The following is a 27,531-nucleotide window of genomic DNA, read 5'->3' as shown; positions in this document are numbered from 1 at the left end:
ATGGTACTGGCATAAAAACAGACACATAAATTAGTAGAACAGAATAGACAGCCCAGAAATAAATCCATTATTGCATGGTCAATTAATTTACAATAGAGGAAGCAAGAATATACAATGGGGAAAGACATCTCTTCAATAAATGTTGGGAAAACTGGACAGCTACGTTAAAAAAATGGAACTGGGCCACTTTCTTACCCCATATACAAAAATAAACTCAAAATGGATTTAAGAATTAAATGTAAGACCAGAAACCATACTACTCCTAGAAGAAAACATACTAGAAAGCTTATGCACAGGGAAGGTAACCATCAGCAAAACAAAATGACAACCCACTGAAAGAGAGAATATATTCACAAATGATTTATCTGACAAGGAGTTAATATTCAAAATATACAAAGAACTTACATAACGCAACATCAGGGGGAGAAAAAAACCAAACAAACCCAAGCAATCTGATTAACAATCTGAATAGACAGTTTTCCAAGAAGACATATAGATGGCCAACAGACATGCGAAAAGATGATCAATGACACTTGTCAGCAGGGAAATGCAAATCAAAACCAGAGTAAGGTATCACGTCACATCTGTCAGATTAGTTACTTGTTGTCTTTTTGATAATAGCAAAACAACAAGGGTTGGTGAGGATGTGGAGAAAAGGGAACCCCTGTGCATTGTGGGTGGGGTTACAAATTGGTGCAGCCACTATGGAAAACAGTATGGAGGAACCGTCAGTTTTTTCTCTGGGTCTCTGAGTTTATTTCTATTTTGTTTGCTCTTTTATTGTTCTTTAGATTCCACATGTAAAGTGAGGTCATATAGTATTTGTCTTTCTCAGTCTGACTTATTTCACTTAGCATAATATTCTCTAGGTCCATCCATGTTGCAAATGGTAAGATTTCCCTCTTTTTTATGGCCAAGTAATACTCCATTGTATAAATGTACCACAGTTTCTTTATCCAATCGTCTATTGATGGGCATTTCGGTTGTTTCCATATCTTGGCTATTGTGAATAGCACTGAAATAAACATACGGGGGCATTTATTTTTTTGAATTAGTGTTTTGGATTTCTTTGGATAAATACCCAGGAGTGGAATTTCTAGGTCATTAGATAGTTCTATTTTCAGTTTTTTGAGGAACCTCCTTACTGTTTTCCATAGATGCCTGATCACTGTGCTATACACCTAAAGCTGAGGTAGAATATTGAATGTCAACTATAATTAAATATATTTAAATATATAAATATATAAAAATATATTTACACACACAGGGTGACAAAAATGTGTACACATTTTAAGAAAGGAAAAATAAGTATTAAAATTATTCTGATGGGAACCACTTTGAGCACCTCTAGTAATTGCAGAAGTCAAACGTGACTTGTGTTCATCTTTTGTTATTGGTATTTATTGAGTATTACAATTTTAATAGTTTTTTTCCTTTCTTAAAATGTGTGCACATTTTTTTGGCACCCTCTGTATGTATAGTCACGGATGTAAAGTACAGCATAGGGAATATAGTCAATGGTATTGTAATAGCTATGTACGATGTCAGAAGGGTTGTAGACTTTGGGGGGTGGTTATCACTATGTGAGGGGTGTATTTATCATAATGTCTAATCATTATGTTGTTTTTGTACACCTGAAACTAATAATAAAATAAAAAATACCCAGTATGGAGGTTCCTCAAAAACCTAAAATAGAACTACCATATGACCCAGCAATTCCCCTGGTGGGTATCTGAAAACAAAAAGAAAAAAATAAAGTCACTGCATTAAAAAAACAAACCCCTGGTATGCAGTACTATGTGCTCATTCCCCAAGTACTCAATGAAAGTAATGGCTTTAAAATAAGAAAATCCACTATACTCAGTGTTAGTGATCCCCATCTCATTGAAATAAAACTAAAAGCAAAAAATTGCATTAAATATGTTATCTTTTTTACAAAAGCACCTTATTTGTCTCCTGAATAAGCTTAGAATCGAGCATTAGATCCTCAGCTTCATCTCGGATCTTAGCAAGTTTTGTAGGACATTTAAAATGGACATTTTTTTGGTGAAGCCTTTGTCATTATTTAGAATCGCAGTTGCTTGCCATTATCCCCTCCCCGATATGCTTCACAAGAGATTTATTTTAGGGAGTTCCCTGAGAAGTAAATAAGTTTAGTTGTGGGGCTATAAAAAACAAGGCCAGTTGTATTCTAGAAACGAAAACTGTTTTCAGTGTGCAGGAGACCATTACTTAACATTTTGATTTAAAAAAAAAATCATATGCCTAATTATTTTCACTCAAGGTATGTTGTATAGGGAAACAGAATTTTATGGTTAAAAAAAAAAGGCGTAGCAGATTTTGACAACAAAAGACATATGTCAAAGAAAGACATCCATAGATAGATGGCTTCCCACATTCTCTCTCTCGTCTTTCTAGGAACAGAGGTGCTCGCAGAAGACTCTTTGGCAGAGATCGATATGGAATAATGTTCTTCTTTTAAATAAACAAAGGTATTTCTAACATTTTCTCTCTGAAGGGGTGTTTTTTAATGATAAAAATTATAGAATTAGATGAAATTGCTGAGGAAAATCCTGGGAACTATACTGGCAAAAAGAACAAGGATGACAAACCAGAATTCAGTTGTCCAGAACAAAACAGGCAACTGGCAGAATAGTCACTGGTTTTCATTTCTGGGCTTAAAAAACAACAACAACTACATACCTTTAGCAAAAGAACATTATTTAGGGAGATGAAAGACATCTTCACAGGGAAATGAGTGTTGTACTAGATTTTTACAAGGACGTAGGAAATTACGAGAGACAAGCTAAATGGTTAAAATCAGTTTAGAAGCAATGCAAAATGCTTTGTTTTTGAAAAATATTTTAGTGCTCAAGCTGGCAGAACTTCACTGGTTCACTATTAATTTTATTTAATAATCTAAAATGCTCATGAACTATAAATTATGTATCAGAATTAGTGTTCTATTTTTGAAATCTTAATCATAAATATAAAATGAGAGGAAAGAGGATACTAAATAGCTCTATCTACTTCCTAAAAGGAAAGACATGAATATTGCACACTTTAATAATTGAAAAAGCATGAAAATTCCTTTTTGTAAGTCAAATCATATTTAAGATATGTAAATACCATTTATAATTTGAACGAATTTTGTGCTAAATCTCACAGACATAACTGGCTTACAGACTAGTTTGACCACACTTTCTAACTGTGTGAACTTGGCCAAATTATTTACCTTCCTGTGCCTCTTTTTTCTCATCTGTAAATTGGGCCTAAGGATTCCTTCCTCATTGATTTACTGTGAGGATTTAATGAGATAATGAGTAGGAAGTACCTAATAGAGGGTCTGGGACATACTAAGGGCTTTATAATTGATAGTAATTCTTGTTCCTTACCATAATGATTATTAATGCACTTATAGCATGGATAACCATCTCTTCATTTCTTTAGCTTGAATTTTTATATGTAATTTTTAAACTGGGATACTGATGAATTTTAGTCTTTCCCCTAAGTTAAATAGTCAATATTCTCCATCTTAGTGTGGAACTCCACTTTAAAGATATTATCTATTGTGACTCATTAGGTCTTTGTCCCTTTAATTATGCACAAAAGTACTGCAATTTTAAAATACTAGTTAACCTAAAAAGAAGGCTAGACAGAACATAAGAAATGGCCAGTTTGTCACTCTGGATGATATCGTTGATGACATCTAAATCTTTTGTGACATTGTTTAGGAATCTGAACCTTTGGATAAATCTGTCCACTTTACATTCACACATACACAGTCGTTCAGCTCCTGGTCACAGTTTTGTCCGAGTTCCCACACTGGTAGGTTTCAAGGGGCAAGGAGTTTGTTCGTAATAGATACTATTGGACTCTTACCACATACACATCCCAGGAAATCAAAACAAAAAGTTGAAGCTAGGAGTACTCAGTGAAAAAATTCAGAGAGGATGTTCTTTGCCGGCAGCTGCCTACTTCTTTTTGGTGTAGGGTGGGTGTGCCCCAAGTAAAAACAACACACATAGATAAATAGTGGAAACAATTTCACCGGTTCTTCAAAGAGCGCAAATACTTAGTCCTATGACTACTTTCATTCTAACCTCAGACCACAAATTCCTTTACTCTTTCCATGTTGTGTTCACCCATGCCAACCAAGCACCTGAGGACCATACTGCTCAGACAGGTTTAGGAAGGGACGCACCCACAGAAACCTTGGAGGGGCCCAAAGAATCGCATGTGTCCCTTGCATTTTAAGTCACCACTTTCCTAAGCATCCTTCTGCCTACCACAAGCTGCAAGGCCCCTTTTTGGCAATCTTCGCCTGAAACGAAAACTTTCTGGTGAATACTGGAGAGAGAAGGTCCAGTCTGGAAGGGCGACTCCCACCTTTGGCCCTGGGTCACCCGGCAGGAAATGCTGCTCTTCAGTTCTGCACTGCTCGGAGGAGCAAATCTATCCCAGGTCCCTTGAGCCGCTAGGAGATTCTGTCTAGGAATGGCATGGGGATTCCAGAAGCTTCCCAGGAAAAGGACCTGAGTCTGGGTTCCCACTGGATGTCCTCTTTAACTTTCCAGGGTTGAGTTTTGGGTATTCTACATGTAGTCTGGGAAAGATTTTATCTTGTGAAGACAGCCCAAAGGGCTAGCATATATACCTAATGACGATGGTGGTTGGCTATTGGTGAAGTTGGAATGTCAGAACCAGTCCTTAAGTGACAAATTCTGCTGGGCATCAAAGTCTACTGGATCTGAAGTGTGTGTGGGTGCCCACCAGTGCCAATCACACTTGGGGAGCATATAATCCTGGGCACACTATGGATGTAAGAGTACAAGGGAAAAATCTATTATTTAAAGGACTGGGGTCAGCTTCTATGTTTTTATTGGAATTCAGAGGCACTGAAGGCGTATGATGTCAGCTTTAGACTCTATAACAAGGCTGACCATGTGTCCTGCTTAATGCTGCATTTATATTCTGGTGACTTTTTGTGCTACTTCTGGTACATACTAGAATATTCCAGAAAAACTGAATTGTTGCATCTTTTATGGAAATACACAGTAATTTCCATGAGTGTATGGGGAAGGGAAGGGAAAATTGTTGATTAATCTCATAAAATATTTATAGAGTATGACTGTGTCAAGAGTTAGGGAGTTGTAAAATACTTTGAAAACAGTCTCAAGGCAACAAACCAAAGCAAAAGAAGATCCCTACCTCTCTGCAGCTCACACTTTCCCACTGAAAACAGGTACATATACAAATAATTGATTGCACATTTGATATGTGTCAGGCTCTGTTTTATGGATTTTACATATCTTAACTAAATCGAATCTTTAAAACAGCCTAATGAGCGAGGTGCTAGTATTATCCCCACTTACAGATAAGGAACAAGAAAAAGGTAATTAACGTTCAAAATCACAGAACTGGTAAGCGGCGGGTCCGGCTCAAGAATCCAAGCTATTTACAACTTCTCCAATGAAAGTATAAAAAAGTGCATGCTCCTTCAACTGAACTCTTACAAACAGGGGAAATAGAAAAGCTGGTGCATGAACTGGAATCTGAAAAGTAAGATGACAGTAGGGCACCGGGAAAAAGATCCTTCCAAGTGGAGGCAATAGCAGGGAAGAAGTGCTGGGAGCAGCCAAAGGAAGGTCAGCCGACCAACGTGACCCCAAAGTAAGGAGCGAGTGTGGAAAAGCGGGGAACATAGGTTATTACCAGACTGCGAAGACCCTGAGTGCCAGCCTCCGGAATGTGGTCCCCTCATCTTTCCCCCTTTTAAAAATGCTATAAAGTACATGAATGAGAAAGCTTTTGCTAAGGAAATGACAGAATGACACTTGAAAGGATGCAGAAGAATAAAAAGGATGAGAGACTCGTGACCTCTCGTTGGGTCACTCCCTTCTCCCTTTCCGAGTCTCTCAGGAGAGGCAAGGCGGCGACCTCCTGTTCTGATAAAAGAAGGCTCAGCAAAGAGTCCTGCAGGCCAACTCGGGCCCACTGGCAGCGCCTTCCTGAAGTGATGTGTGGAGGGTTCTTAGGTGGTATCCAGCTCAGGTAGCACACGGTTTTAATAACCTGGCCATGTCTGCCGTGGGTGCAGAAAGTGTCATGAGGGCAGCACATGTGGTATTTCTGTTCTGGCTGATGGCCACAGCACTAAGCCTTCTTGTCTGCTCCCGCACAGTAAACCAAAGTCTACACTCCATGAAAACCAACCATCCATGACCCCTGGGCTTGCGTACACCCCTTGTCCTAAAGATCACTTTGTATTTAAGTCTACACTGCCCTTTTTTCAGTGCTTACGGTTCTGGACACATGCATAATAACGTGTTTCAGAGACACAGAATGTGTGTGAACGATCCCACTCTAAGAATCTGGAGGACTCGGGGGAATGAAATGGCACAGGACACACCGCCTGCGACACTCACCTTTTTTGCTCCTTGTTCTTCTTCCACACCATCGCCTATAACGACGTACACCACTTTTCTTCCAAACCTTTGAATTATCCTCTCAAAACAGCTTTCTTTTCCTAATGAACAAAAATAAATGACAACAAATGTCAAGATGGGCTACAGCGCTGGACTTTGGTTATATGAAATGCTTTTCTCATACTTGTAATTCAACGCTCACCTACTTGTGTGACTAGGAGGGTACTTTTGCATGCCATCTGGGTCGCATGTGGAAGAGCACAATACATTAAAATTGTAACTCAGGTACCCAGGCGTCCCATTTTCTCGGAAACTGACCATTTTAGTACTATTTTCCCAAGGAGTTACTTATTAAACTGCAGTTTGGAGGGAAAAGGGACTGCTTTGCAGTCACACTTTTCCCTACAAGCTGAGCTTAAGCAAAGGCATGTGATTCTACAACATATTTTTAAAATGTTTCCTGATCTATCAAACTGAAAATGATGTCTGATTCAAAGGCTGTTGAGAAGCATGGAAAACAGTGGAGAAACCACACACTGGAATGAGTTTATCAACCCTTCATTTTCAGGCTGGGATTCTCTTTGGATTCAAGACTACTTCATAAGCCTAATGTGTTTACCTGAAATATTCTTGTAAACCTGTTTCTGAAATAAATGTCGGGTAACTTGGGGCCCTACAGGGAGGTCATGCTTGCCGTACCCAGGCATCTAATGTTCAGTAAAGCACTTTCCTAGAGGAAAAGTGGGTGCAGGTAACAGAATACCTTTATCTATCTATTCTTTCCCATGTCATGACTTGGCTACACTCTCAGCACATCCCTGCTGTTAATGCAGCCATTGTTGCTTCTTAGAGAAGAAACTGTTGTTCCAGGTCCTGGGCTGCCAATAGGGTCATTTTAATGGACAATGGGCAGTTTATAGTTTTCAAATGTGAATGGCTGAGAGAGGACTGCATCTCTTTCAAATAAGGATCAGATATACACGCGAACAAATTGCTTGTTTGCTTAAACAAATGTCTGCTTTATATTTGTATTTTGCACTAAAATCTCTACTTTGCATCTGACCAAACGAAATAGGGCCAGCCTTATTCAAAGGATGTAATTTCAATGCTTCTTTAGTTGCCCACTAAACTGTGAAATATTAAATCACTTTAAGAAACAAATACAAAGTATAGTTTTCACTGCAAAAACATACAACCCCAAACTTGGATGTCATGAAACATTTTCCCTCCTTAGAGGGACATGTTAATGTGTTTTTGCAAAGTTTCCTTTTCCTGGAAAATGGGAAGGTAAACTTAATGTTTTGTAAAGGTGAAGTGATGGACAAAACAATTCCCACCTGTATACCATCTCCTATAGGCTTCATTGTGAATTTGGGGTCATGTAGACATTTCTCACAATAAAGATTTAAAAACTGAAGCTGAATTTCAGAAGCTAATTTGAGGTCTTATCTGAAGTTTTCTTTTTGATAAACCCATTTTTGTTGAAAGGACATCATAGCTCAGCTACACAAGATACCAGTCATTTGCTCCCAAGACTTTGCTATTTTGTCTACAGGGAAAATTCCTGGGTTTTCTGCATTAATCATTTTATGGCAAAATTAGCACTAACTATAGGGGTTTTAATCTTAACTTTGCTTATTAAAAATATCATTGAAAAGTATCCTACTGCTGGTTTTGAGATAATTTCTATCCCACCACATATTTTGAATTCTAATTTTTATTCTGTGCTGAAAAAAAAAAGGTCCAATATTACAAGCAAAATTCTCATTAAAAAATATTTACTTGACTGCTATTGTAATTCCCTGTCACCCTCACATTTTCAAATTATTTGGGATTAAAGTTCAATGTGTGTGACATAATACACTGCCTGTTCTTTCCTTCTGTCCTATATTCCTCTTTGGAATTTGTTCTGAATTTGCACTGATAAAACTTTACCTTGGATCCCTGTTTACAAAGCACAATATGATTCCTCTTTACTGATACAGAGAGGGTAAACACCTGACTTAATGCAAACTGACTGCTATTTTTATGGGACAGGAGAACATTTGAAAATTCTGGCTTTCTCAGGCTACCAGGAATTCTATTCTATTTGGTAGATTCCTTTCTTTTTATAAGAATTCCCTGGCATTCTGTTCTTGGCCCTTCTCAGGTGTCATCAGTCATTCTCAAATTCCAACTACTTCCAACTTCACAGGGCTATCGGAATATCCCATAGGCTCCTCAAACTCAACATTGGTAAGATCAAACCTTTGTCTTTCCAATCAACCCTGATTTCCCCACCAGTTAATAGTGTCACCACTGACCCAGTTGCCTAAAGAAACCTTAGTGGCAGCCTTCTTCAGAATAAACTACCATTATTCATATATTTCATTCAACAAACACTGAGCACCTACAATGTACTGGGCACTATAGCTACAGTGATCAGCGCAAAGACAGACTCAGCTATCAAGGATATTATGGTCTCATAAGGAAGTCAGACTATGAACAAATAATTGTATAAGCGATTTGTTAGTAATGATTTAGTAAGTTCTTTGAAGAAGTATAAAAGTGGAGAGTGAGACCTACAGGGAATCCATTTCTACCCCTTTTTCTTTAAGAGCTGAGCAGCCAAAAACAACCTTCTTCCCACCTACCAGGATACTCCAACCCCTTCCTCAGGACTCACTAAAATAACATCTCATTAGGGTGACATACAAGGCCATGTATGACTAAACCCAGGTCTACCTTTTCAGCTTTCCATGAACAATGAAGGGCCACTCAAAAGTCCCTCAGAAGGGAACATGTTTTAATTTCTCTGTCCCTTCGTTCTCACTAGCCCGTCGACCTGGTAAACTCGTATTTATCCTTCTATACCCAGCTAGGATCTCATTTCTCCCCTTTGGCTTTCACTGACACTTGACCTCAGCTTTCTCCTGGGTGGGAGTGAATGCTTCCACTTTTTCAACGGTGTGCTCCTTCAGGCACTTAGTGGTAGGACCACTTCCCACCCCAAGCATGTGGAAAGGTGTCTGGACCTTGGAATCAGAGATACCTAGTTTGTCCTTTATCTTTATTAGCTATTAACTTGAACAATTAAGCCTCTAAGCTTTAGTTTCCTCATTTGTAATATGGCAAGGTTGTGAGATCAATTTTAGTATGCAGAATGCCTAGTATAGTTCTGGGTATCTAATAAATACTTGGTAAATGCTCTTTTATATACTTCTTTATCATATTCGATTTATTTAGACATCTGCTTCCCCTGCTAGATAGTGAATTCTCTACGAACAAGAGTTGTGCCTTCTTTTTTTTTATCCCACTTTTATTCTGTCTTGGTTTATATTCTAACTAAATTTCACATTAGTGTTCTTTCTCCAACTATGTTTCTTTCTTGCAAAAACTTAATCTTTTCTTGTATCCCCATAGCAAAAATGGAAACTCAAATGTTTATGCATTTTGAATTAAAATGAACAAAAAATAGTTCCAGCAATAATTTAAAGAGAGCTGTGATTACAGTTTTAATTTCTACTTTTACATCTCTATACTATTTGTTTTAGCTTATATTTTTGTTGATGTTGCCTAAAAGAAAAAATAAGATAATCCAGAATTGATTCTAAATTGACTACCACTAAAATGTATAATGTTAGCCAGTAGTGAAATTTTCTGATTAAAACTATGTGGATTATGATTTATATTTCTCTTCATGCCTAGAGCCAATTTTAACAGTAAAATTAGTTTAATTACTCTAGTTTTTCTGACACCCAGCATTCTGAAACAATGCCTCATTTACTGCCTTCCATTTTTACCAGCCTGAAGGAGAAGAGTCAATTGTAAAACAAATCAGAACAAAACAAAAGCAGCTCACCTATTTTAGTTGCACTGTAAATATTTTCTATTGGAAATACAATTCCTAATCCATAGAGCAGGACTTTGGCCAATGCCGGGATAAGCTGAGTAGTTGTTACTAAAATATTCACACAATTCGTCCTATGAGAACAGAGAGAAAGAAAGAAAAAAAAAAAGACTGTTGAAAAATAAATCTCGAAACTGAATGAGCACAAGCAGAGCCCGTTTTCCAGCAAAGGCAGCACAAAGTGACTTGGGGAGAGCTTACCGGGAATGAATGAGCGTGAGTGCTTTCAAGGCCAGGGTCAGCCAGGAATCTGTCAGGGCTTCGATCTCAGCCCTCAGCTGCAGCCAGGCTTCCCTCTTGGCCGGACCCAGCAGGCCTGTGGATTTAAAAGCACAAACTACTTCCTTACCGATGCGTCTATTCACCTTTATCAATAATAAACACCCAACGCTACTGCTACTACCACCCTCAAGCTTTATAGCACACCACGTAACTTTTCACATAGTCGCATTCATTTGATAAATCTTTATTTAGTACTGTAGGAAAACACCTATGTGTTTGCGTTCCTAGCATCCCTCTTTCTCGTTAGAGAAGGCATCTCTTCTTCTTGGGGAGCCTCCTTGCACCCACTCCTCTAACCATGTAGTTGGGCAGAGCCGACCCTCCCTTCTGGCTGCCAGGGTAGGCGTATGACCATGGCTTGGCCAGTGCAAGTCTGTCTTGGAGCTTTTGCTGAATCTGTTGGGAAAGACATTTTCCCACCCAATAGAGGTACTAAATGGGTAAAATATACACCTGGATCTACCAGTGGTCCTTTTTGCCACCTTCTGAGAGGCAGTGACTAGAATGACTCCTATCCTAAGGAAATCCTAGGCAAGAGATTCCCAATGGTATGATTTGAGCCTCTGATTTGAACTTCTGCTGGAAACCAACACCACCCCCAAACTTTTCATTATTAAGCCAATATATTCCCTCTTGTGCGAAAGCCATTTGGAACCACAGTGAAAAGATCCAAACTAACACAAATGTCTGCTCGGTAGAAGGGGCTTTATGAGCCACCTCAAGTTGTTTGGGCGAGTGTTGTTCATCCCACTGTACTGGAAGGACAAGTGGAGGTCACAGAGGTGAAGGGACTCACTCCAGCTCACGCCACTACTGATAAATAAGGGGGCCAGGCCTAAACTCGTCTGACTAGGACTGCTGGCCCTAGGCTAACATTTTTGTCACTAAATTACAGTAGAATAAATCACTGGTTCGATGCCACCATCCTAGAAAAGGCTATTATATCCCAAAAAGTGTGACAGAAGAGTGTGTGGTACTTTGAGAATTTCACCTAGATACTGTCTTAACTAACCCAGCGCGATTACTGGTGACAGTCACTTGCCTCCGACATTATTCTTGTAAGTGTTGTAGATCTCTTTTACTCGTCTGTAGCGGAAAGCCAACTTTCTCATCCAGTCTACACCGCCCCGCACGCCGGTTGCCAAGCATAAATTAGCGCTGGTGGCCGCAGCAGGAAAGCCATCTGTTCCAAAGTTATATGTGCTATTTAGATGCAAGAGAAGCCCAAAGTTAACCAAAGTTCATCTTAATTAGCTGAGCTGTTAAACTATAAAATGGAGACAACCACTTTGTGTTGCTATGGGCTCACCTCAGGTCCTGGCCATTGTCATCTGAAGAGACATCGTCTATATGAACTTGGTCACATTCCTGAAATGCAATTAAAATGATACATGTCAATTTTCAAAAATCATTTACTTTTTCTTTTAAAATTTTTTTTAAACCACACAGGGCTATTTAAATCCCCCAAACCCCCCCCCCCAACTTTAATTGGACTGGTTTCCAACTATGTCAATCAGTAGGTGGCAGTCTTGTTAAAATGGCATTTTTTACCTACTTCAGGTCCTCTTTTAATAATATCAGAAACGAGCAATGTCATTAAGGACTACTGTGATTCGGCTTCAGAAAACACATTTTTGTGTTTAGAAAGGAAAGTGATTGAAAACAATTAGCATATGTGTCCCATAAACCTCAGGTACCTGAAGACATCATGCTGCTCCAAGCTGATTCAGTCAAGGCCTCGGCATAACTGAAACCAGACATTTCGGTAAACGGAACATGCTAGAAAAATTAAACCTGATGCTAACTGCCAATGAAATTATGACCTCTGATTGCTGTCGAGCCACACACCAACACAGCCTGAGGCCAGTGTGCCGACGAGCCCAGACAAAAAATCTGTTACTGGTTTGCCATTGATTTGAGAGATGTGAGTTTTATTCTCTCTCTCTCTCTCTCTCTCTCTCTCAGGAAAAAAGCATGGGAGACATCAAAACCCAAATAGAAACAATCAAACCATGCACTGTTTTAATTTTTTTTTTACTTTATTACTCCTTTTTTTGTTTATTTCATTATTGTTACATCTTTAAGTACTGGGTTTACGAGTTTATTTTAGAATACTGTTATTTGAACAGACCTGATTTGGACATCGCAAACCATGTGTAAACTGTTTGGAAGAGGAGGCTGTAACCGTGGGCTAACGCTACATTGGACTGAGTTCACATTTTTGCACCTGTTAGCATCTGAGCACCCTGTTTCTTACCTCTGGGTCCCCAGTCCCTCACATAGTCGTGAGAAGAGCAGATCTCACAGAACTCAATAGAGCAGAACCCAACAAACATTTGTTGCACAAATGAAGGCACATTCATTTGGAGACGGCCAAGGTCTCCAATCCAGAAACAAGTAACATACACTTGGCATGTTTTAATATTTCCATCATGATTCTTCTCTTTTCAGTCAGGCTCCAGATATCCTAGAAGCCTCTATGATACGTATTTCCATTAAAAGTTTTAGTTAAAAAAAAAATTAGTAAAAGAAATTTCCAGGCACGCATCCTCTATTTTCAAAGGTCCTTCTGATGAAAGCTCTGGTCATATTTCCTATATAGTTCATTTTATAAAATCCAACCTATGCCTATAGCACTTAACGTTCAATTTGTAACAAAGATGACACACGTCAAGCACCACCGTCAGAAGGTGTATTTTTATGTTGCTGGTTCCTTCCGAACAAATTCTTTTCTCTCCATGGATTTGTGAGGAAGGGAGCAGGAGATAGAAGTGGAAAGAAACTCAAACCAGCTGTTGCCTAACAGAATTAAAATCCTGACCCCCAACCTCTTCTCTAAAGCATCTATTTTCCAGGCAACCCTCTCCCAGCAAGCAGCAAGTTCCAAGGAGGAAAAGACTTTGACCTTGTAACCCTCTCCTGCTCTCCCGAGGTCCATAGCCTCAGATAAGAAAAAAGGAAAAGCCAGTCCAGGAGGCCTCACGGGTGGACGGTGAATTTCACATTTTAAGAACAGGTTTTCTATTCCTGGAAAACATGTTTGGGAACTTCTCAGCGGTTCTCATTCGATCGTAGTTCAGAAGACAAACGCTAGTTGTGTTGTTTTTTGACAACGTACTTCTTCTGGGTTTACAGAGTTACTAAACCATCAGGAAGAATTTCTGCCATTTAAATATATGGTGACGGAAGGAGAACTGACTCTGGGTGGTGAACACACAATGGGATTTATAGATGATGTAATACAGAATTGTACAGCTGAAACCTATGTAACTTTACCAACCACTGTCACCCCAATAAAGTTAAAATAACAAGCAAAACAAAAGAATTTCTGCCATGTATTGAGTCAGAAATACAACTTTTTATGTTGTCGGTAAATGACTACCTTTAGCATGTCTGGTTAGTGTTAAAAAAAAACAACAAAAGTGAACCTCAGAAACCCTCCCTCAAACAAACAAACAAAACCAAAAGGCCATAGTGATTTTCTCTCTTGGGAAAAAGAACAGAGGCGGAGGAGGAAGCTGAGGAATTAGAAGGGGAAAAGGTATGTTAAAAAGAATTTAATCCAAGGAATCCGAATTGACCTAAAGTTATTGGGTTGACTCTAGGAGTGGGGAGAATTCCTTGGAAAAGCAGGCTAAGAGGCTTTTCTTAAGCTAATGAAGCTGTAAATACTCCTTACTAACAAAGAAGTCAGTTATCTAACAGACTGAGTCCATGGCCGCTGCTGTCCTGCCCTGTCCTGTGTTTCTTTTCTCCTGCTAGCCTGATTTGAGGCTTTCTGGCCCTGGGCTGAGGCCCTCACTTGAAGAATTGTTTAGTATCTTGGTCAACTCTAATTAAGTGCCAAAGGCTCCAAGGTTTTTACCTGCACACACCAAACCCACCTCACAGGGATTTGATTAATGCAGTTTGGTGTGGTGGCAACAAGGAAATCCTACGTCTGTATCAGGAGAATTTTTGTTAGCATGATTTTAATGAGAACTAGATGCCAAAATCAAGAGCGTTTTTAAAAGGTCTAATTAGCACCTCAGGAATTTAAAAAAGTCATTAAAATGTCAGTGTAAAATGTGTTTTGGGAATTGTTGCCCATTTTACTTAACAATAAAAAAATACCATATTGCACACATTTTGAATCCATAACATACATACTGAAGATTCATTACCCATAAGTCTTTGTATGAGTTGACGAATAATGGTATAAATGTTTTGGGAAATCTGCTGTGTTTTTTAAAAATCTTAATGAGAAAACTGATGCTTACTTACAGAAAGTTTTAATTCCTCAAAAATGGAGAACATGAAGAGCATATATATTTCACAGCAGGGCTGAGTAGGTGTATTCGCTCTCAAATTACAAACTGCAGGTCCCTACGTTCTGATAGCCGGAAATCCTATTTCCTCCATGTTGATATCCCCTTCTCCCACTTTGCAGAAGGCGTCTTGCTTTCTTTGTTTGTCTTAAGAGCCTAATTTTAGGTAGTTACTTCTGCTTTCTGGACCTGGGTGTTTTTCAGTTGCCACATTTGTTTTAAACCCAGCAAATTAGATAACCAAGGGGGGGAGCTGAAGGGGGTTGGCCATTGGAACAACAATGAAGTTTTAAAGCCTCCCGGGAAGAGTCTACAGACGCAGAAGACAAGAATGGAAGCTTCCCATCGTTTCAGGAGCCAAACATAGTCCTAAAAACCATACTTGGTACTTAAGACACGGATTGCAGAGAACATACAGAATTCCAGGGGAAAATGCATTTCTCTTCTCAAAAGACTGAATGTGCTGAAAATGTACTTTGGAAATAAACTTCCCAAAGTTTCAGGATAGGGTTTGAAGGAGCTCAAGTCATTACTGAATCCCAGTCTGAGGGCCATTCACATGGCTCGGGGCCACCACTGCCAGCTTAGTCACTGAAGCATAGGTTACGCCTTAATCTGTCCTCTTATGGCTTGAGATGCACAAAGGGCCCCTAATGTGTTTGGGTGTCTGGCCTGGGGCCCCAGTTGGGGCAGAAGTAGTAGTTCCCTTGAGTGGCTAGTAGATTTTGCACACAGCAACCCACCCGAGCTGTTCATTTACTAATTCGTGTAGCTGATTATTTATGAAGGGGCTACTACGTTCTAGGTGCTTTTCTAAATGCTAAGGACATACCGTTTAACATTAAAGACAAAAATCCTTCCCACTTTGGACCTGACAGTTTAGTGGGGCAGACACCCAAACAAAAAAATATGCAAAAAGTACAATATGTCAGATATTGGTAAGTGCTAAATAGAAAGAAAAAAAAGTACAGCAGGCATGGATAATAGGCACTGCTGTGTCGGTATCTGGGGAAAGGCCCTTGCAGGCCAAGGAAAGAGCAAGTGCAAAGGCCCTGAGGCAGGAAAACCTCCTGTGCTGGAGCATGATGCAGGAGGGAGGAGCCAGGAGGAGAGTCAGAGTTACTGGGGGAGGTGACAGCAAGGAGCTGGCTCTGGAAGTCACCTCGAGGTATGAGTCCCTTGCCCTCAAGGCACTTACAGTTTAGCAGGAAAGACTGAAGTTAACTAACTGCACAGGTGATAAATTACAGTTGTGGCACGTACTGTAGACCCTTCCTGGAACCCAAAGGAACACACTCCCGCTGAACGGCAGAACTGTTTAGTCCAAGAGGGTGGCGGAGGTCTGAAAACCTGAAATTATATTTTGCTACATCAGGGAGGGACAGCACGGCCCACAATTTAGCCTTATTGCTTCTGTGACGAAAGCAATAAAGGGAATAAAGAGATAAACGGTGGACTACTAGAGATGGTTCCCAATCACTGAAGCTGTGGTAATAGAAACAAAATAGAGCTTTTTGACCCCAGACTGTCAATGCCTGACCTCTACTTCTGATGGCTGTGGGGTGAGAGAAGGTGGCACTTTTTGGGAAAGTCATCCTTCTCTCTAGGAAATAGCCTAGACTCAGAGATTCAGTGCAACCCTGGAATTAGTGAGCAGGTCCTAGAGAGAGGGGAGAGAGAAGGCTCTGGAAGACAGTTTTCTTTACCCCCTAAATTATAGATGCGAGGCTGGGCCAGGTGGTGGATAGGGAACCAAAGGCAGGGAAAGAGTTATCTTTTATTACTAGCCTTCCAAAGGGACGTCAAAATCCACAACATTTTTTTTTTTGTTTTTTAAATAAAGGCTCCTGTATCGAGTCGATAGCAGAAGAATATATACTTAATGCTTCTTTCACCAGTTTTCAGAGACACAGCGCAAGGAGACCCGAGGAGGAGTCACTGTGATGATCCGTCACTAGGAAACGTTTACAATTAATTACGGAACTTAGATCCGGCCTTGGGCCCACTGTTCCCATCCTGAGGTTGGGCCCTCCCCATCTGTAAGTCTTAAAGCACCAGATACACACCACATATTAGCACTCCGACACTCAATTGTCCTCTGCTGACACTGTGTGTCTCCTCCTTCCCCTAAAGGATGGCAAACGGTGTCAGCAAGAGTCCTTTCTTAGACTTCCGTGGAGTTCCCACAGAGGCAGGCACACGATTCTCCCACTCACACAGACACCTATTTGTTGTTGAGCTAAATCATGTTACTTATTTGTGGTGAAAACAAAATGGTATTTCATGTTATAACCCATTGCATAGATGAAAAACGAAGACTCAGCAAAGTTGAATATTGAAAGGTAAGTGCTATGACACTGGGCCTCGGACCCCCTAATTCACTGTTCCTTTCCAGGCTCCCTCAAATTCACACGATGTAGACAACTGCCATGACCTAGGTCCTCTGTGACTCATCAGTTGTTGTCAGCTTAGGGGGCTCTGGCTCTAACACGTGCCCATCCCTTCCTCTGCCCTACCCCTCCCCATGCCCAGTATGAGTGATCCCTGCCCCTTCCAGCCTGGAGCCTGGATGGGAGACCCTCCCCCCCAACCCCATCCTCCAGTACAGGCACCAGCCCTTCACCTCACCACCAGGACTTGAAATGATTGGCACTTCACAGGTAAACCCTTCTGGATGGAGAGCCATGGTGGTAACTGGGTCTTTGGCAGGGGTACAGGGCACACAGTGCAACCGTACGTGGTGAGAGCACAGGTATTACCCTGACTTGGACACAGCATGTCCAAAGTAGGAAATCTGAGGCTCAGGAACAAAGGGCGTGGCCATAGTCACCGCCGAGGAGATGAATGAAGGCAGATGGTGACATGCAGGGGTGCAGCTCCCAGTGTTACCCACACACCTCCTCTCTACACGATAGACTCCTACAACACCTTTCCCATAAGCACCACACACCAAACAGCCTGAGTTTCCCCTCACCTGGCCGCACTTATGTTCCATGGCCTGTGCTTCATAGAGGAGCAAAATACATAAAATCAGCAAGCTTCAGTGACTTCTGCCCCTCCGTTCAGACATCCACGCACTGATGGGGCTGGATTAGAAAATGCTTACATGGATGCCTGGGGAAAATGGCCAACACGTGGAGCAGTGGAACAGAACACCAGCTCTGCAGTGGGGAGTAGGAAGAAAGCCCCATGGGGCAGGACCTCACTGCCATGCGAGAAAGGCAACTCACTTTCAGAACTCTGGTCGCACTGTTCTTCTGCCTTTTTGGTCGTTATATTTGGCATTGCAACTCACGCTGACCTTTTTCTGATCCATCATCATCTCAGGCCTTCCCAGGCCGGGCCACAGTCACGTTGTTTTGGACTAAGCCCCGGGAATGACTCCGATTTTGTACAGGGGCTCATATGCAAAATATTAAGTTATGGCAGAATTTTTCTGCAAATATTTATTCTGCTTTGATACCGTAGTGGTTATACTTTCCCCCCAAGACTTTCACTTGTGCCATAATTATGTAAAAATATACCCTACCATTCAAGTGAGTTTAGGAAAATTAATACAAAGAATTAAGACAGTTACAATGGGGCTCACTCCCTGTGCCAAGCTCAGTGACGTCACAGCCAGGACGCTGAGGCGCTATACCTCTGAACACGACACTAGAAACATAAACTCCACGTAAACTTGAAGTCTTTGAATAAACAGAGACTCTAAGAAGACATGGAGGCTGGCTGCACGTTACGAAATGGAACAATATGAAAATGTTACCAACACGTCTTGGGAGACGTTGAGTTACACAAACCCAAATTCTGCTGACCAAGGCTGTATTTGCTCCATTTTCCAAATTTACCACGAGAAAGTTAACACCATGCTGCCAACTAATTGTTTCAATACCTTCCTTTACAAAGTAAAAATGGAAGGAAAAAAAGAGTCGCTGGAGAGTGAGCTATTTTCCTTGTGTCTCTACATCAGTGTCTATTGAGACCAGCTGGAGTTGGCCACAGAGGAGGAAATGACGGTTGGTTCTCTGTCCCCTCCTAGCTGTCATCGTGCAATTATATCCAGCCCACCCCCCTCACCCCCGCCCCACTCTGACCCCCCCACCTCTGAACAATATAGATACTTGCCTGACATATTAGACATCTCCAAGTTACTAGAAAGAAGTTTTCTTTTTATTTCTAAACAACAACAAAAAAACGATTCATCATACAGAATACAGGAATATTTCCTGTATGTTAGAGGCAAACTCACAGATCGTCTGAAAGCTTTGGCAAGGCATCAGCACATCCTTTAAAAAGGAAAAGGGGATGGGGAGACATCCCTTGTGGGTCTGGCCACACTACCCTCTTTCTCACAGACAATCTGTACTGTTCGGATGGCATTAGAGTGACCACTATTTGAGTGACAGAGGTTTCAAGGGACTGATTTCCATAGCGGGTTTTGGAAATAACTCCCGACTCCCTAGATTTTTTTTTTTATAACTTCTTTGGAAAAATAAGGTAAAATGGATCATCCCGAGAGATTCTCTGTGATTCAGAAATTCTACGTAAGGGGAAAGGGCGGGGGCGGGGGTGGGTGGTGGTTAAGAAACAAGCCACTTGATTGGAAAGATGGGAAGAATCCGGCTTTGAATCATGGACAACTAGATTCAGTGCATCAGTCTTTGAAGTTAAGAAAGTCTGTCCATGACTTAGGACATCTGCAGAAACCCTGTTTCTACTTGCACATTTCTCCCTGCAAAATGGAGACTGTTCAATCAATGCACTGTGTGTTTATACTGACTGATGTGGAATGATACCATTACAACGCGCTTTCTAAAGGTATGTCCGGACCCTCACTGCTCTTTCAGAGATGTAATGAAGAGCTTACGTGAGGCTGTGCCCTCGTGCCCAGCATGGACTGGCTGAAGCCTGTATCCGGGGCAGTGTGGAAAGGCAGGGGTGCAGCTCACAGCCCCTCAGCGGTGGCATTTGGCTGGGCGGGCAGGACCTGTCCTACTTGGGTACCCACCACAATGCTTCCTTGAAGAAGAAAAGGGTGCAGGTTACCTGTGGCGAAGGCACAGGAGATGAAGAACAAAGGGAGTTTTTGAAATCTGCCTCATTTATTTTGTTTGCCAATTTGGGGAAAAGTTAAGGAATTAAAACCTACCTGGACAAATTCAACTTGCAATTCCCACTCTAAACTATCTACTCAGCACACACAATGGAGCCAACATGTATTAAAAATCAGTATTTACGTAACCCTATTTGTTTTGATAGGAACAAGATGACACAACTATAGAAGCCAATGGAGGGGGGGAATTTTTCAAATCTTAGAAACTGATTAAGAAGAGTTTTAACATCTATTCTTGAGATTTAGTAATAAGATCCAACTTGTGGGGACACACACTGTTTTTAATTATTACTTCTTACTCACAAAGTGGTATTTTAATATATTTAATGTTACAATATCCTGTAGGGATTATCTACACGAGAGAGATATTTTACTAGAATTATGTTTACATTAGCTAGACCCAGGTATTACACTTGCACTCAACACCCAAGATGTGAGTGACAGCAGTTTCAACAAAGGTAAGAGATTAGCTATTTCAATCTGATTCTGCTTAGACGGGTATTCATAAAATATTTAGAGAACAAAATCTTTACTGAAAGTAACTGAAGACGGCATATATTCAGGCAAAAGATAAATTGAAGTGCTTCAGCTACGCACAAAGTTATGGTAAATATTTAAGATCACTAAATAAAACGTGACAGGACTCTTAAGCTTATTAGTAATTAAGAAAAGATGTTTTTAAAATTTTTAGTATTTTCTTATAATATTAATTCCTTTTAAAATTTGCTCATTGAAATTAAGACGTCATGGTAATACCATTTGCGCGTGTTGCTTCAAGAATTCCAGAGGAATTACATGAAGATAGTTCCTTCTTAGCAAGCAGCACAGTGTTAAAAAGTATGCTGTCAGTGTCACACTGCTTGGAGTCCTTCTTTCTCACCATGAATGCCTTCTTCACCACACAAGTATATTAAATGTATCTGTCTTTATTCACACTCTCAACCTTAGGGTGAGGAAAAGACAGTCTTATTCATGAAAGCCAGAAAGAACTAAAAATAAGCTTTTAAAACAAAATGGGCTTATTCAAAATGGTTCAACGAAGTGCCTCTAAAAGTAACGGATTAATTGATAATTGTGGCATGTGTTACATTTGATCTAATGATACCAACACTTTACAATTCTCTTCATTTTTTAAAAAGGTAGGTTATACAGTGACTACCTGATATCTAATGCTATGAGATCCATCTTTTATTGTTTATGTTTTGTGCAATAACAGCTCAATTAATTTCAGGGTGCTCTACACCCCCTACCACATGGTTAATATACACAGAAAGCTTATGCCCAAATGCAAAGCTTCATTTATGGGTCAGCTGACATAAGAAGATATGGCCTTTTACAAATTTGTATAGGAACCAGTGAAAATGCGACTACTTTCAAATACGAAATAGGGCTGTGCATTATTAGTATTTGTGTCTGAGAATAGGTCAAACTATAGTATACAATTTTATCATATCAATATATTTTTAATTGTATCACATATTTAAAATAAAGTATTAAAGTAAATATTAAAGACCAACATAATTACGAAATAACTCGCAACCTTAAAAAACAGAAAACTCAGCACATCTAATATAAACATCGTTCTTCTAAATGTCAAGTCAGAACCGCTCTTAAGAATAAGCCTTTGATTTACTGCTGAAGTCATTTCTCAGTTTTCCATGGGTTTTGCTCATCATTTTGGGGAACATAATTTGTCACTGGCAACAGTGTTCTTTGTAACTCCTGTCACCTTTCTTTTAGATCTATTATTCCTGCTGAGCGTATCTACTAAAGAAGAATTTTTCATAGTGACACCAACGCTAGTCTTGCTGTGAATAATCACAGTCTCATAAAAAAATCATTCTTTTTATTGCAAACTTGCTGCCAGACACATGGAAAAATACCCAAACCAGGAAACCTTTTTATCCCTTTCTGCACTCGCTTTCCTATAACCCTCCCTGCCATTTGAGGAAAAATGAATCATATACTAATTTATTCACAAAAAAAAGTGTTTCACTAGAAGTTTCAATGTATACAGACTATTTCTGTTTTGACTCCATATAAAACAATGAACTAAAGCTGTTATATTGAATAGGTCATATTTTTCAGAGAGGTTGCTTTTCTGGAGCAATTTTTCACTCTAGAATTAAATATTTGTGACAAATAAAAGTTCCAGTTTATCAGAATTCCATGTCTATCGATTCATCTTTATTTAACTGCAAACCTCATGTCAATACAATTTTTAAAGAAATAGTTGAATATAACTGGCTTTTTAAGCGACTTTTTCCCTTTTTCAGGGGAGTGAAATTGGAAAGTTTGAAAGCGATCAGTTTATGAACTTTAGTTAACTTGTATCACACAGCCAGATGATTTTATAACGGTAAGAAATACTCAATTTTGTCTAAAAGAATGTGTAGCTCACAATGACATCCTTAGTTAATAAATTAATAAAAATTCTCCAAGCCCGTTTCCTCTGCCATATAATTATCACTGACTCTGGAGAGAAAGGTATGCAGCACCCGACACAAGCACTTAAAGCAAAAAAAGTTTGCCTTGAGCTGCATACAGGAAGGTTCCATCATCACCTCCCCTCACTGTCAGCCCCTCATGGGGAAGTGAGGACCTCGGAGGGGGCATTTGTTTACTTAAAACGTTCTCTTCTCTTCCAAGTATCGGTGGGTCTGAAATTCTACCCCCTGAAATCACTCCTTTTGAATCTTCTTTTATAAAATAAAGACTGCAGGTAATGGGAAATTAAGCTCCATTACTTTTGGTGTGAACTGTCCTGTCTGATACATTTCCTCCAGCATGGGGAGGTCTGATGTGCCCCCAAAACACTGAGTGTCAGTAGGGGAAGGGCAGAAGGAGTGGATGGATGGAAGGAAAAATCCGGTCCACACTCATATTCTCACTCCCTCTAAAACCGCCCTTTTCTCCAAGGTTTAATTTTTACAGCAACAAATAATAATGTTTGGACTATTTACATATTATTCAGAAAAGTACTATATTATATACCATTGATACAGCATTAATATTATGTTTTATGTTAACTGTGGAAATAGATCTAGACAATACGTAGGACACACATTCTGTCTTCTTTCATTCATTTTGTCGTATATTCAACTAATAATGACTGGCCATCCATTTACATATACATGAGGCACCAAGCACACAAAAATAAATGAGATGCAGATTTTTCCAGTAAGGTTTTATAAACATGGGGGAGGGCTGGAGAGAGAGGGTACAGGTGAGCGTCACCACAATTTTCTCTCAAGGAAGGAACTAAACGTTTTGCAAAGCTATGAGAATGGAAAATGGAATTCATCACGCTGCTAAGTCCTGCTTTCAACCCCTCCTTTGTGTCTCCTTCAGGTGCATTTTTCTCAAAGTGGGTTTTGCTGCGCCAGGAAATACAGTATTTCTGTTTCTGTCTGTCTGTCTCTGCCTTTTAACCAGAAGGTCTTCAACAGATGCTTCAGAAAAATTAAATTGGAAACACTTAATACATCCCAATGCAATGGAGCACTCCAGGGCTTCTATTGTGAGCCTTAAGCTTGCCCGTGCAATGTCATGTCGGCCTGTCTAGCCTCCACGTCCCATTGCAAACTGCACCCTCCTGCCAGGCTTAGTCTCCTAGGCTGGCTTCCACGTCCCTCCTTTCTCCAGACAACAGTTTACTGCTTGCTAGAGTGCCTTCTCGCTCCTTTTTCTCCTGTTAGGGCGATGTTCTCTGCTACCCTTTAATTGGTTTCTTTACTTTTTCAACCCCAGATGTATGCTCTGTAACCAACTATCTGAATAATGGCAGTGACAATTATTGAGAGCCTACTATGTGTCAGGCACGGCACCAGGTGTATCACATGTTATTTCCAATGCTCCCCAAAACTCCCCATTTGAGGGATAAGCAAATGAAGACATATGTAGGTAACTTCTGTGTATCCCACCGGATGATAAACTCTTTGAAGGAAACGAGGACTTCTCATGGGTCCTTTTTTCCCTTTCTGTTCTCTAAACAGAATTCGATGTCTGCCTATTTATTTTCTATGTGGACCAAGTCCATAGATGCTACTGAATGAAACCTTCCAGATTATCTGATTGACAGAATTTAGTTATGAAAGAATGGGTGACCCAATCAGAAGTTAATCGATAATGTTACTACCTTACGTTGCTGAAGTGTTAAATGGTAGTTTTAGGAAAATGTATTTATTTCGTTGGATTATGAAATGATACATACTCACGTAGAAAATTCATGTAAATCAGAAAAGTACATAAAATAAATTTCAATTCCATCCCTCAGAAGTCACCACTGTTAACATTCTGCCCTGACCCTTCCGATCCTCAGATCGACGGACTTCATTGTCCAGTTTCTCATGTTCTCCGCAAAGCTTACGTTTTAGTAGGGAACACACAACACAGAAGCAGGTAAGATCAGACACGTGTTTTGCAGCTACTGTTTCCCTACACTCATCACCATGTATACAAGATCTTTTTATGTCAACCAATCATCCTTTTAAATTGCTGTATGCGATTCCATTTCATGCACATTTCATATTTCTTTTAACCAAGCAGTGGCTGATAGTTTCCAATATTTCCTAGGACTATTAACGTTTGTAGAGCAACAACTGTCAATCCTCCTTACAACTCTATTCTGAGCATCTGAAAAACGTTTGGTGCACAGCACAGCCATTGCTTAATAAGTGTTTAAGTAAATGCTCACTGTCCTGAACCGACGCAGACATGCTCATGACATTCATTTATCTCTTTAGGTTACACTGTATTTCCCTCAACTGATAGTTTTAATCACTCAGATCTCTGAGCCTTCTTCATTCTGTTCCTGATGCTGAGAACCCTCTTCTCTAAAGCCCACCCCCTACAGCTCTGTTGATTCCTGCCAATCATTCGACGGCAGTGTCCAATCACCCTCATCTTTCTGAGGACTCCTCCTTACACTGAGCTCATGTGATTTTAAGCCCCTTGAGAACAGGACCATCATCTTGTGTACAGTCATTTCTAAAAACAGTGTTACAAAGGTCATTTGTTTCTTACCTCAACTTAAATGGTTTTACATTTTCTCTTGGCTTGTGGGAAAGCCCTGGTCCACTTCCGTAAGGCCGTGGCTGGTTATGAGGCGTGACGTCAGCGCATGACCATTTGAACAGGTATGTGATTATCAGAGAATGGATTATGCATTTTTGTCACTTAGAATTTAATTTGCCTTATATTTCAAAGAAAGTAAATGTTATGATTACCACTTTTAAAAAAGAGAAAATATTCTTATTTCACTGCCTACGTGACATGCTCACCTACATGCTAAACACTACCTTTCAACGGTTAATTTTCCAAGCTACTTACTTTGTTTGCTTGGTAGAAATGTCGTAGCTACAAGTCCAGTAGGATTGCATTAATATTCCCACCAATGAAAAAGGATGGCATCTTGGACAGAAGAGCGCCCATTCCCTTTCTGACAAAATGCCAAAATCGGAAGATCATTCTTAGTCAATAATTTTCGAGGAGGCAAACGAATTTACAACATAATGTTGATCAAAACCAGCATCTTCTCCCCCTGCCTGGCCCTCCACCTGCCTTACGACGGGGCACGCCGTGAGCAGCCAGAAGAACCCAGGGTTTAGACAGCGTTTCCTTCGAAATGCTGTTAGCATAGCGAACTGAACTGAGTCCAGATAGAGGCTCTATTGTAACTGCACAGAAACGGGAGAAGTCTCCAGGGGCCGCAATTTAAACACATTTGGGGGAAGTTGAAGTTACAGGCTTTCTCTTGCACTAGTCAATTAAAAAAAAAAAAAGAAGAATTCCTTTCTCGACTAAGCAAACTTCCTATGAAGGTAACCGAGTAAAATCTGGTTTTACAAAGTAGGGACTCTCTCCCAGATTGCAGATTAGTGGGCACCTGTCAAAATCAAGAATCTAAATGAAAGGTCTGTCATATGTGACACCAACAGGTCAGTTTCACGGGATTTTTAAATAAACTGACAGCCATCCAGCCAACTCTGTGAATTTATTTCTCTTTAACAAGAAAGGGAAGGTAATTCTGTTGGGTGAGGCCCACTGTGTGGCAGACAGTGGCCTGGGCTCCAGACTCTTGTTGTCTCCTAATTGCTCAGTGCCCGGTGCCATCTGAAGCTGGTTAGCTTGGCTGTGTGGAGGACACACGCGAGTCAGAGCAAGGACTGACTCAGGTCGCTCCATCCCTGAAGCCTCCCCTCTTTCCTCAGACCACACCGCCTCCCCGCTGCTTCACCCATGGAATGAAGAGACACACGAGGGCAAAACTAGGAAGACAGCTTGCTGGGGGGGGGGAGGGGAGGTGAATGATCAGTTTGTTAGCATGACCACTTTTGCTTTATGTGAGTCCTTTAATTTTCGGAATCAGCAGTCTTCAAGATACACTTAGATTCTGTATTTCCACAGGAAAATTTCAGCAAGGGACCCCTGCTCTGAGATCACTTTTCTTTTTCATCCAATACATTCCTGCTGGGAATCTTAACCAATTTAATTCCTTAACCAGCTCATTTCTCTTTTCTGAGCTCCAGACCTGTACTCACAGCTGCTCGCTGCAGCCCACCTAGATGTCCAATGCACACTTCACATTCAACATCTCAAAACCAAATTTAGCATCTTCCTCCCAAAGCCAGCTAATGTTCTAGATTTTCTTTTTTTATGGCTACCTTGTTGCTCACACCAGAAACTAAGACTCTTGCTTCCCTACCCCCTATGCTGAATCCATTTCTGCTCCTGCATTCTGTTCCTGCAAATCAACCCTGGTGGTTTTTCACCCAGGTTATTATTCACTGACTCCACAGGCACGCAAACCGTGACCTTCATTATGAAATCCGACTGCCCTAGCCGAGTGTGCAAAGCCTTTTATGATCTGGTTCCAGTCTCCCTTTTTTATCTCACAACGGCTCTGGGTGTGCTCTGCATTTTACACCCACTCAAACTCCGTTCCTGAAGGCCACGCTCTGTCACACCAAAGATCTGTTTCTTGGGAAGCCATTTCTCTAACACTCGCAGCCTTGCCACCTCGCCCCCAGGCTGGGTGAGACGCCCTACCCTTGGATCCACTGCTGCCCTATGCATCTCCATCACTCTGGTGACCATCCTGTGATATAACTGTTCTGCTTTGTCTCCATCAGGCATCTGGGCCCCTGGAGGGCAGTGACTATGTCTTACCTCTTTTCCTCAATGCCTAGCAGAGCATCCAGAATGGAGCCAACAGGAGTAAACTGACAGCACAGAGCTTTTCTCCTCTGTAATGTAGGGGCTGCTAGAATGATCTTTCTGTCTGTTCAACAACAGGAATTTATAAACACATGTCTGTCTGTCCACTGCCTGCCTGCCTATCTAATGTACCGCCCTCCCTCCCAACTTTTTCAAAACAGATTTCAGGTTGCTTGAGTAACTGCCATTGGTAAGACATGGTGAGAAACAAAGCTTTCAAAGAACACACCAGAGAAAACCCTGTCACTGGGCTCTGGGATATCACATCTATGTGCGACAGCCCTAAGATGCTGCTAC

At 40.6% G+C, this 27,531-nt stretch overlaps 1 protein-coding gene across 17 annotated transcripts in view; it reads right to left on the bottom strand.

Annotated features, from left to right (window-relative positions):
• Positions 1–27,531, bottom strand: part of EYA1 (EYA transcriptional coactivator and phosphatase 1) — a 292,977-nt gene that overhangs the window by 12,632 nt on the left and 252,814 nt on the right. For all 17 annotated transcript variants that reach the window (XM_019726030.2, XM_074318728.1, XM_019726026.2 and 14 more), the window contains 5 exons: positions 11,909–11,967; positions 11,642–11,802; positions 10,519–10,633; positions 10,270–10,391; positions 6,429–6,529 (listed from right to left, as the gene is read on the bottom strand). In XM_019726030.2, the coding sequence (XP_019581589.1) occupies positions 6,429–6,529; positions 10,270–10,391; positions 10,519–10,633; positions 11,642–11,802; positions 11,909–11,967 (558 nt within the window). The remainder of the gene's footprint in view (positions 1–6,428; positions 6,530–10,269; positions 10,392–10,518; positions 10,634–11,641; positions 11,803–11,908; positions 11,968–27,531) is intronic.

This window comes from Rhinolophus sinicus, linkage group LG14, assembly GCF_036562045.2.
Source record: "Rhinolophus sinicus isolate RSC01 linkage group LG14, ASM3656204v1, whole genome shotgun sequence".
In the NCBI taxonomy this organism is placed as follows: Eukaryota; Metazoa; Chordata; class Mammalia; order Chiroptera; family Rhinolophidae; genus Rhinolophus; species Rhinolophus sinicus.
The sequence above is the reverse complement of the archived record's forward strand: the minus strand, read 5'-3'. Positions and strand labels throughout refer to the sequence as shown.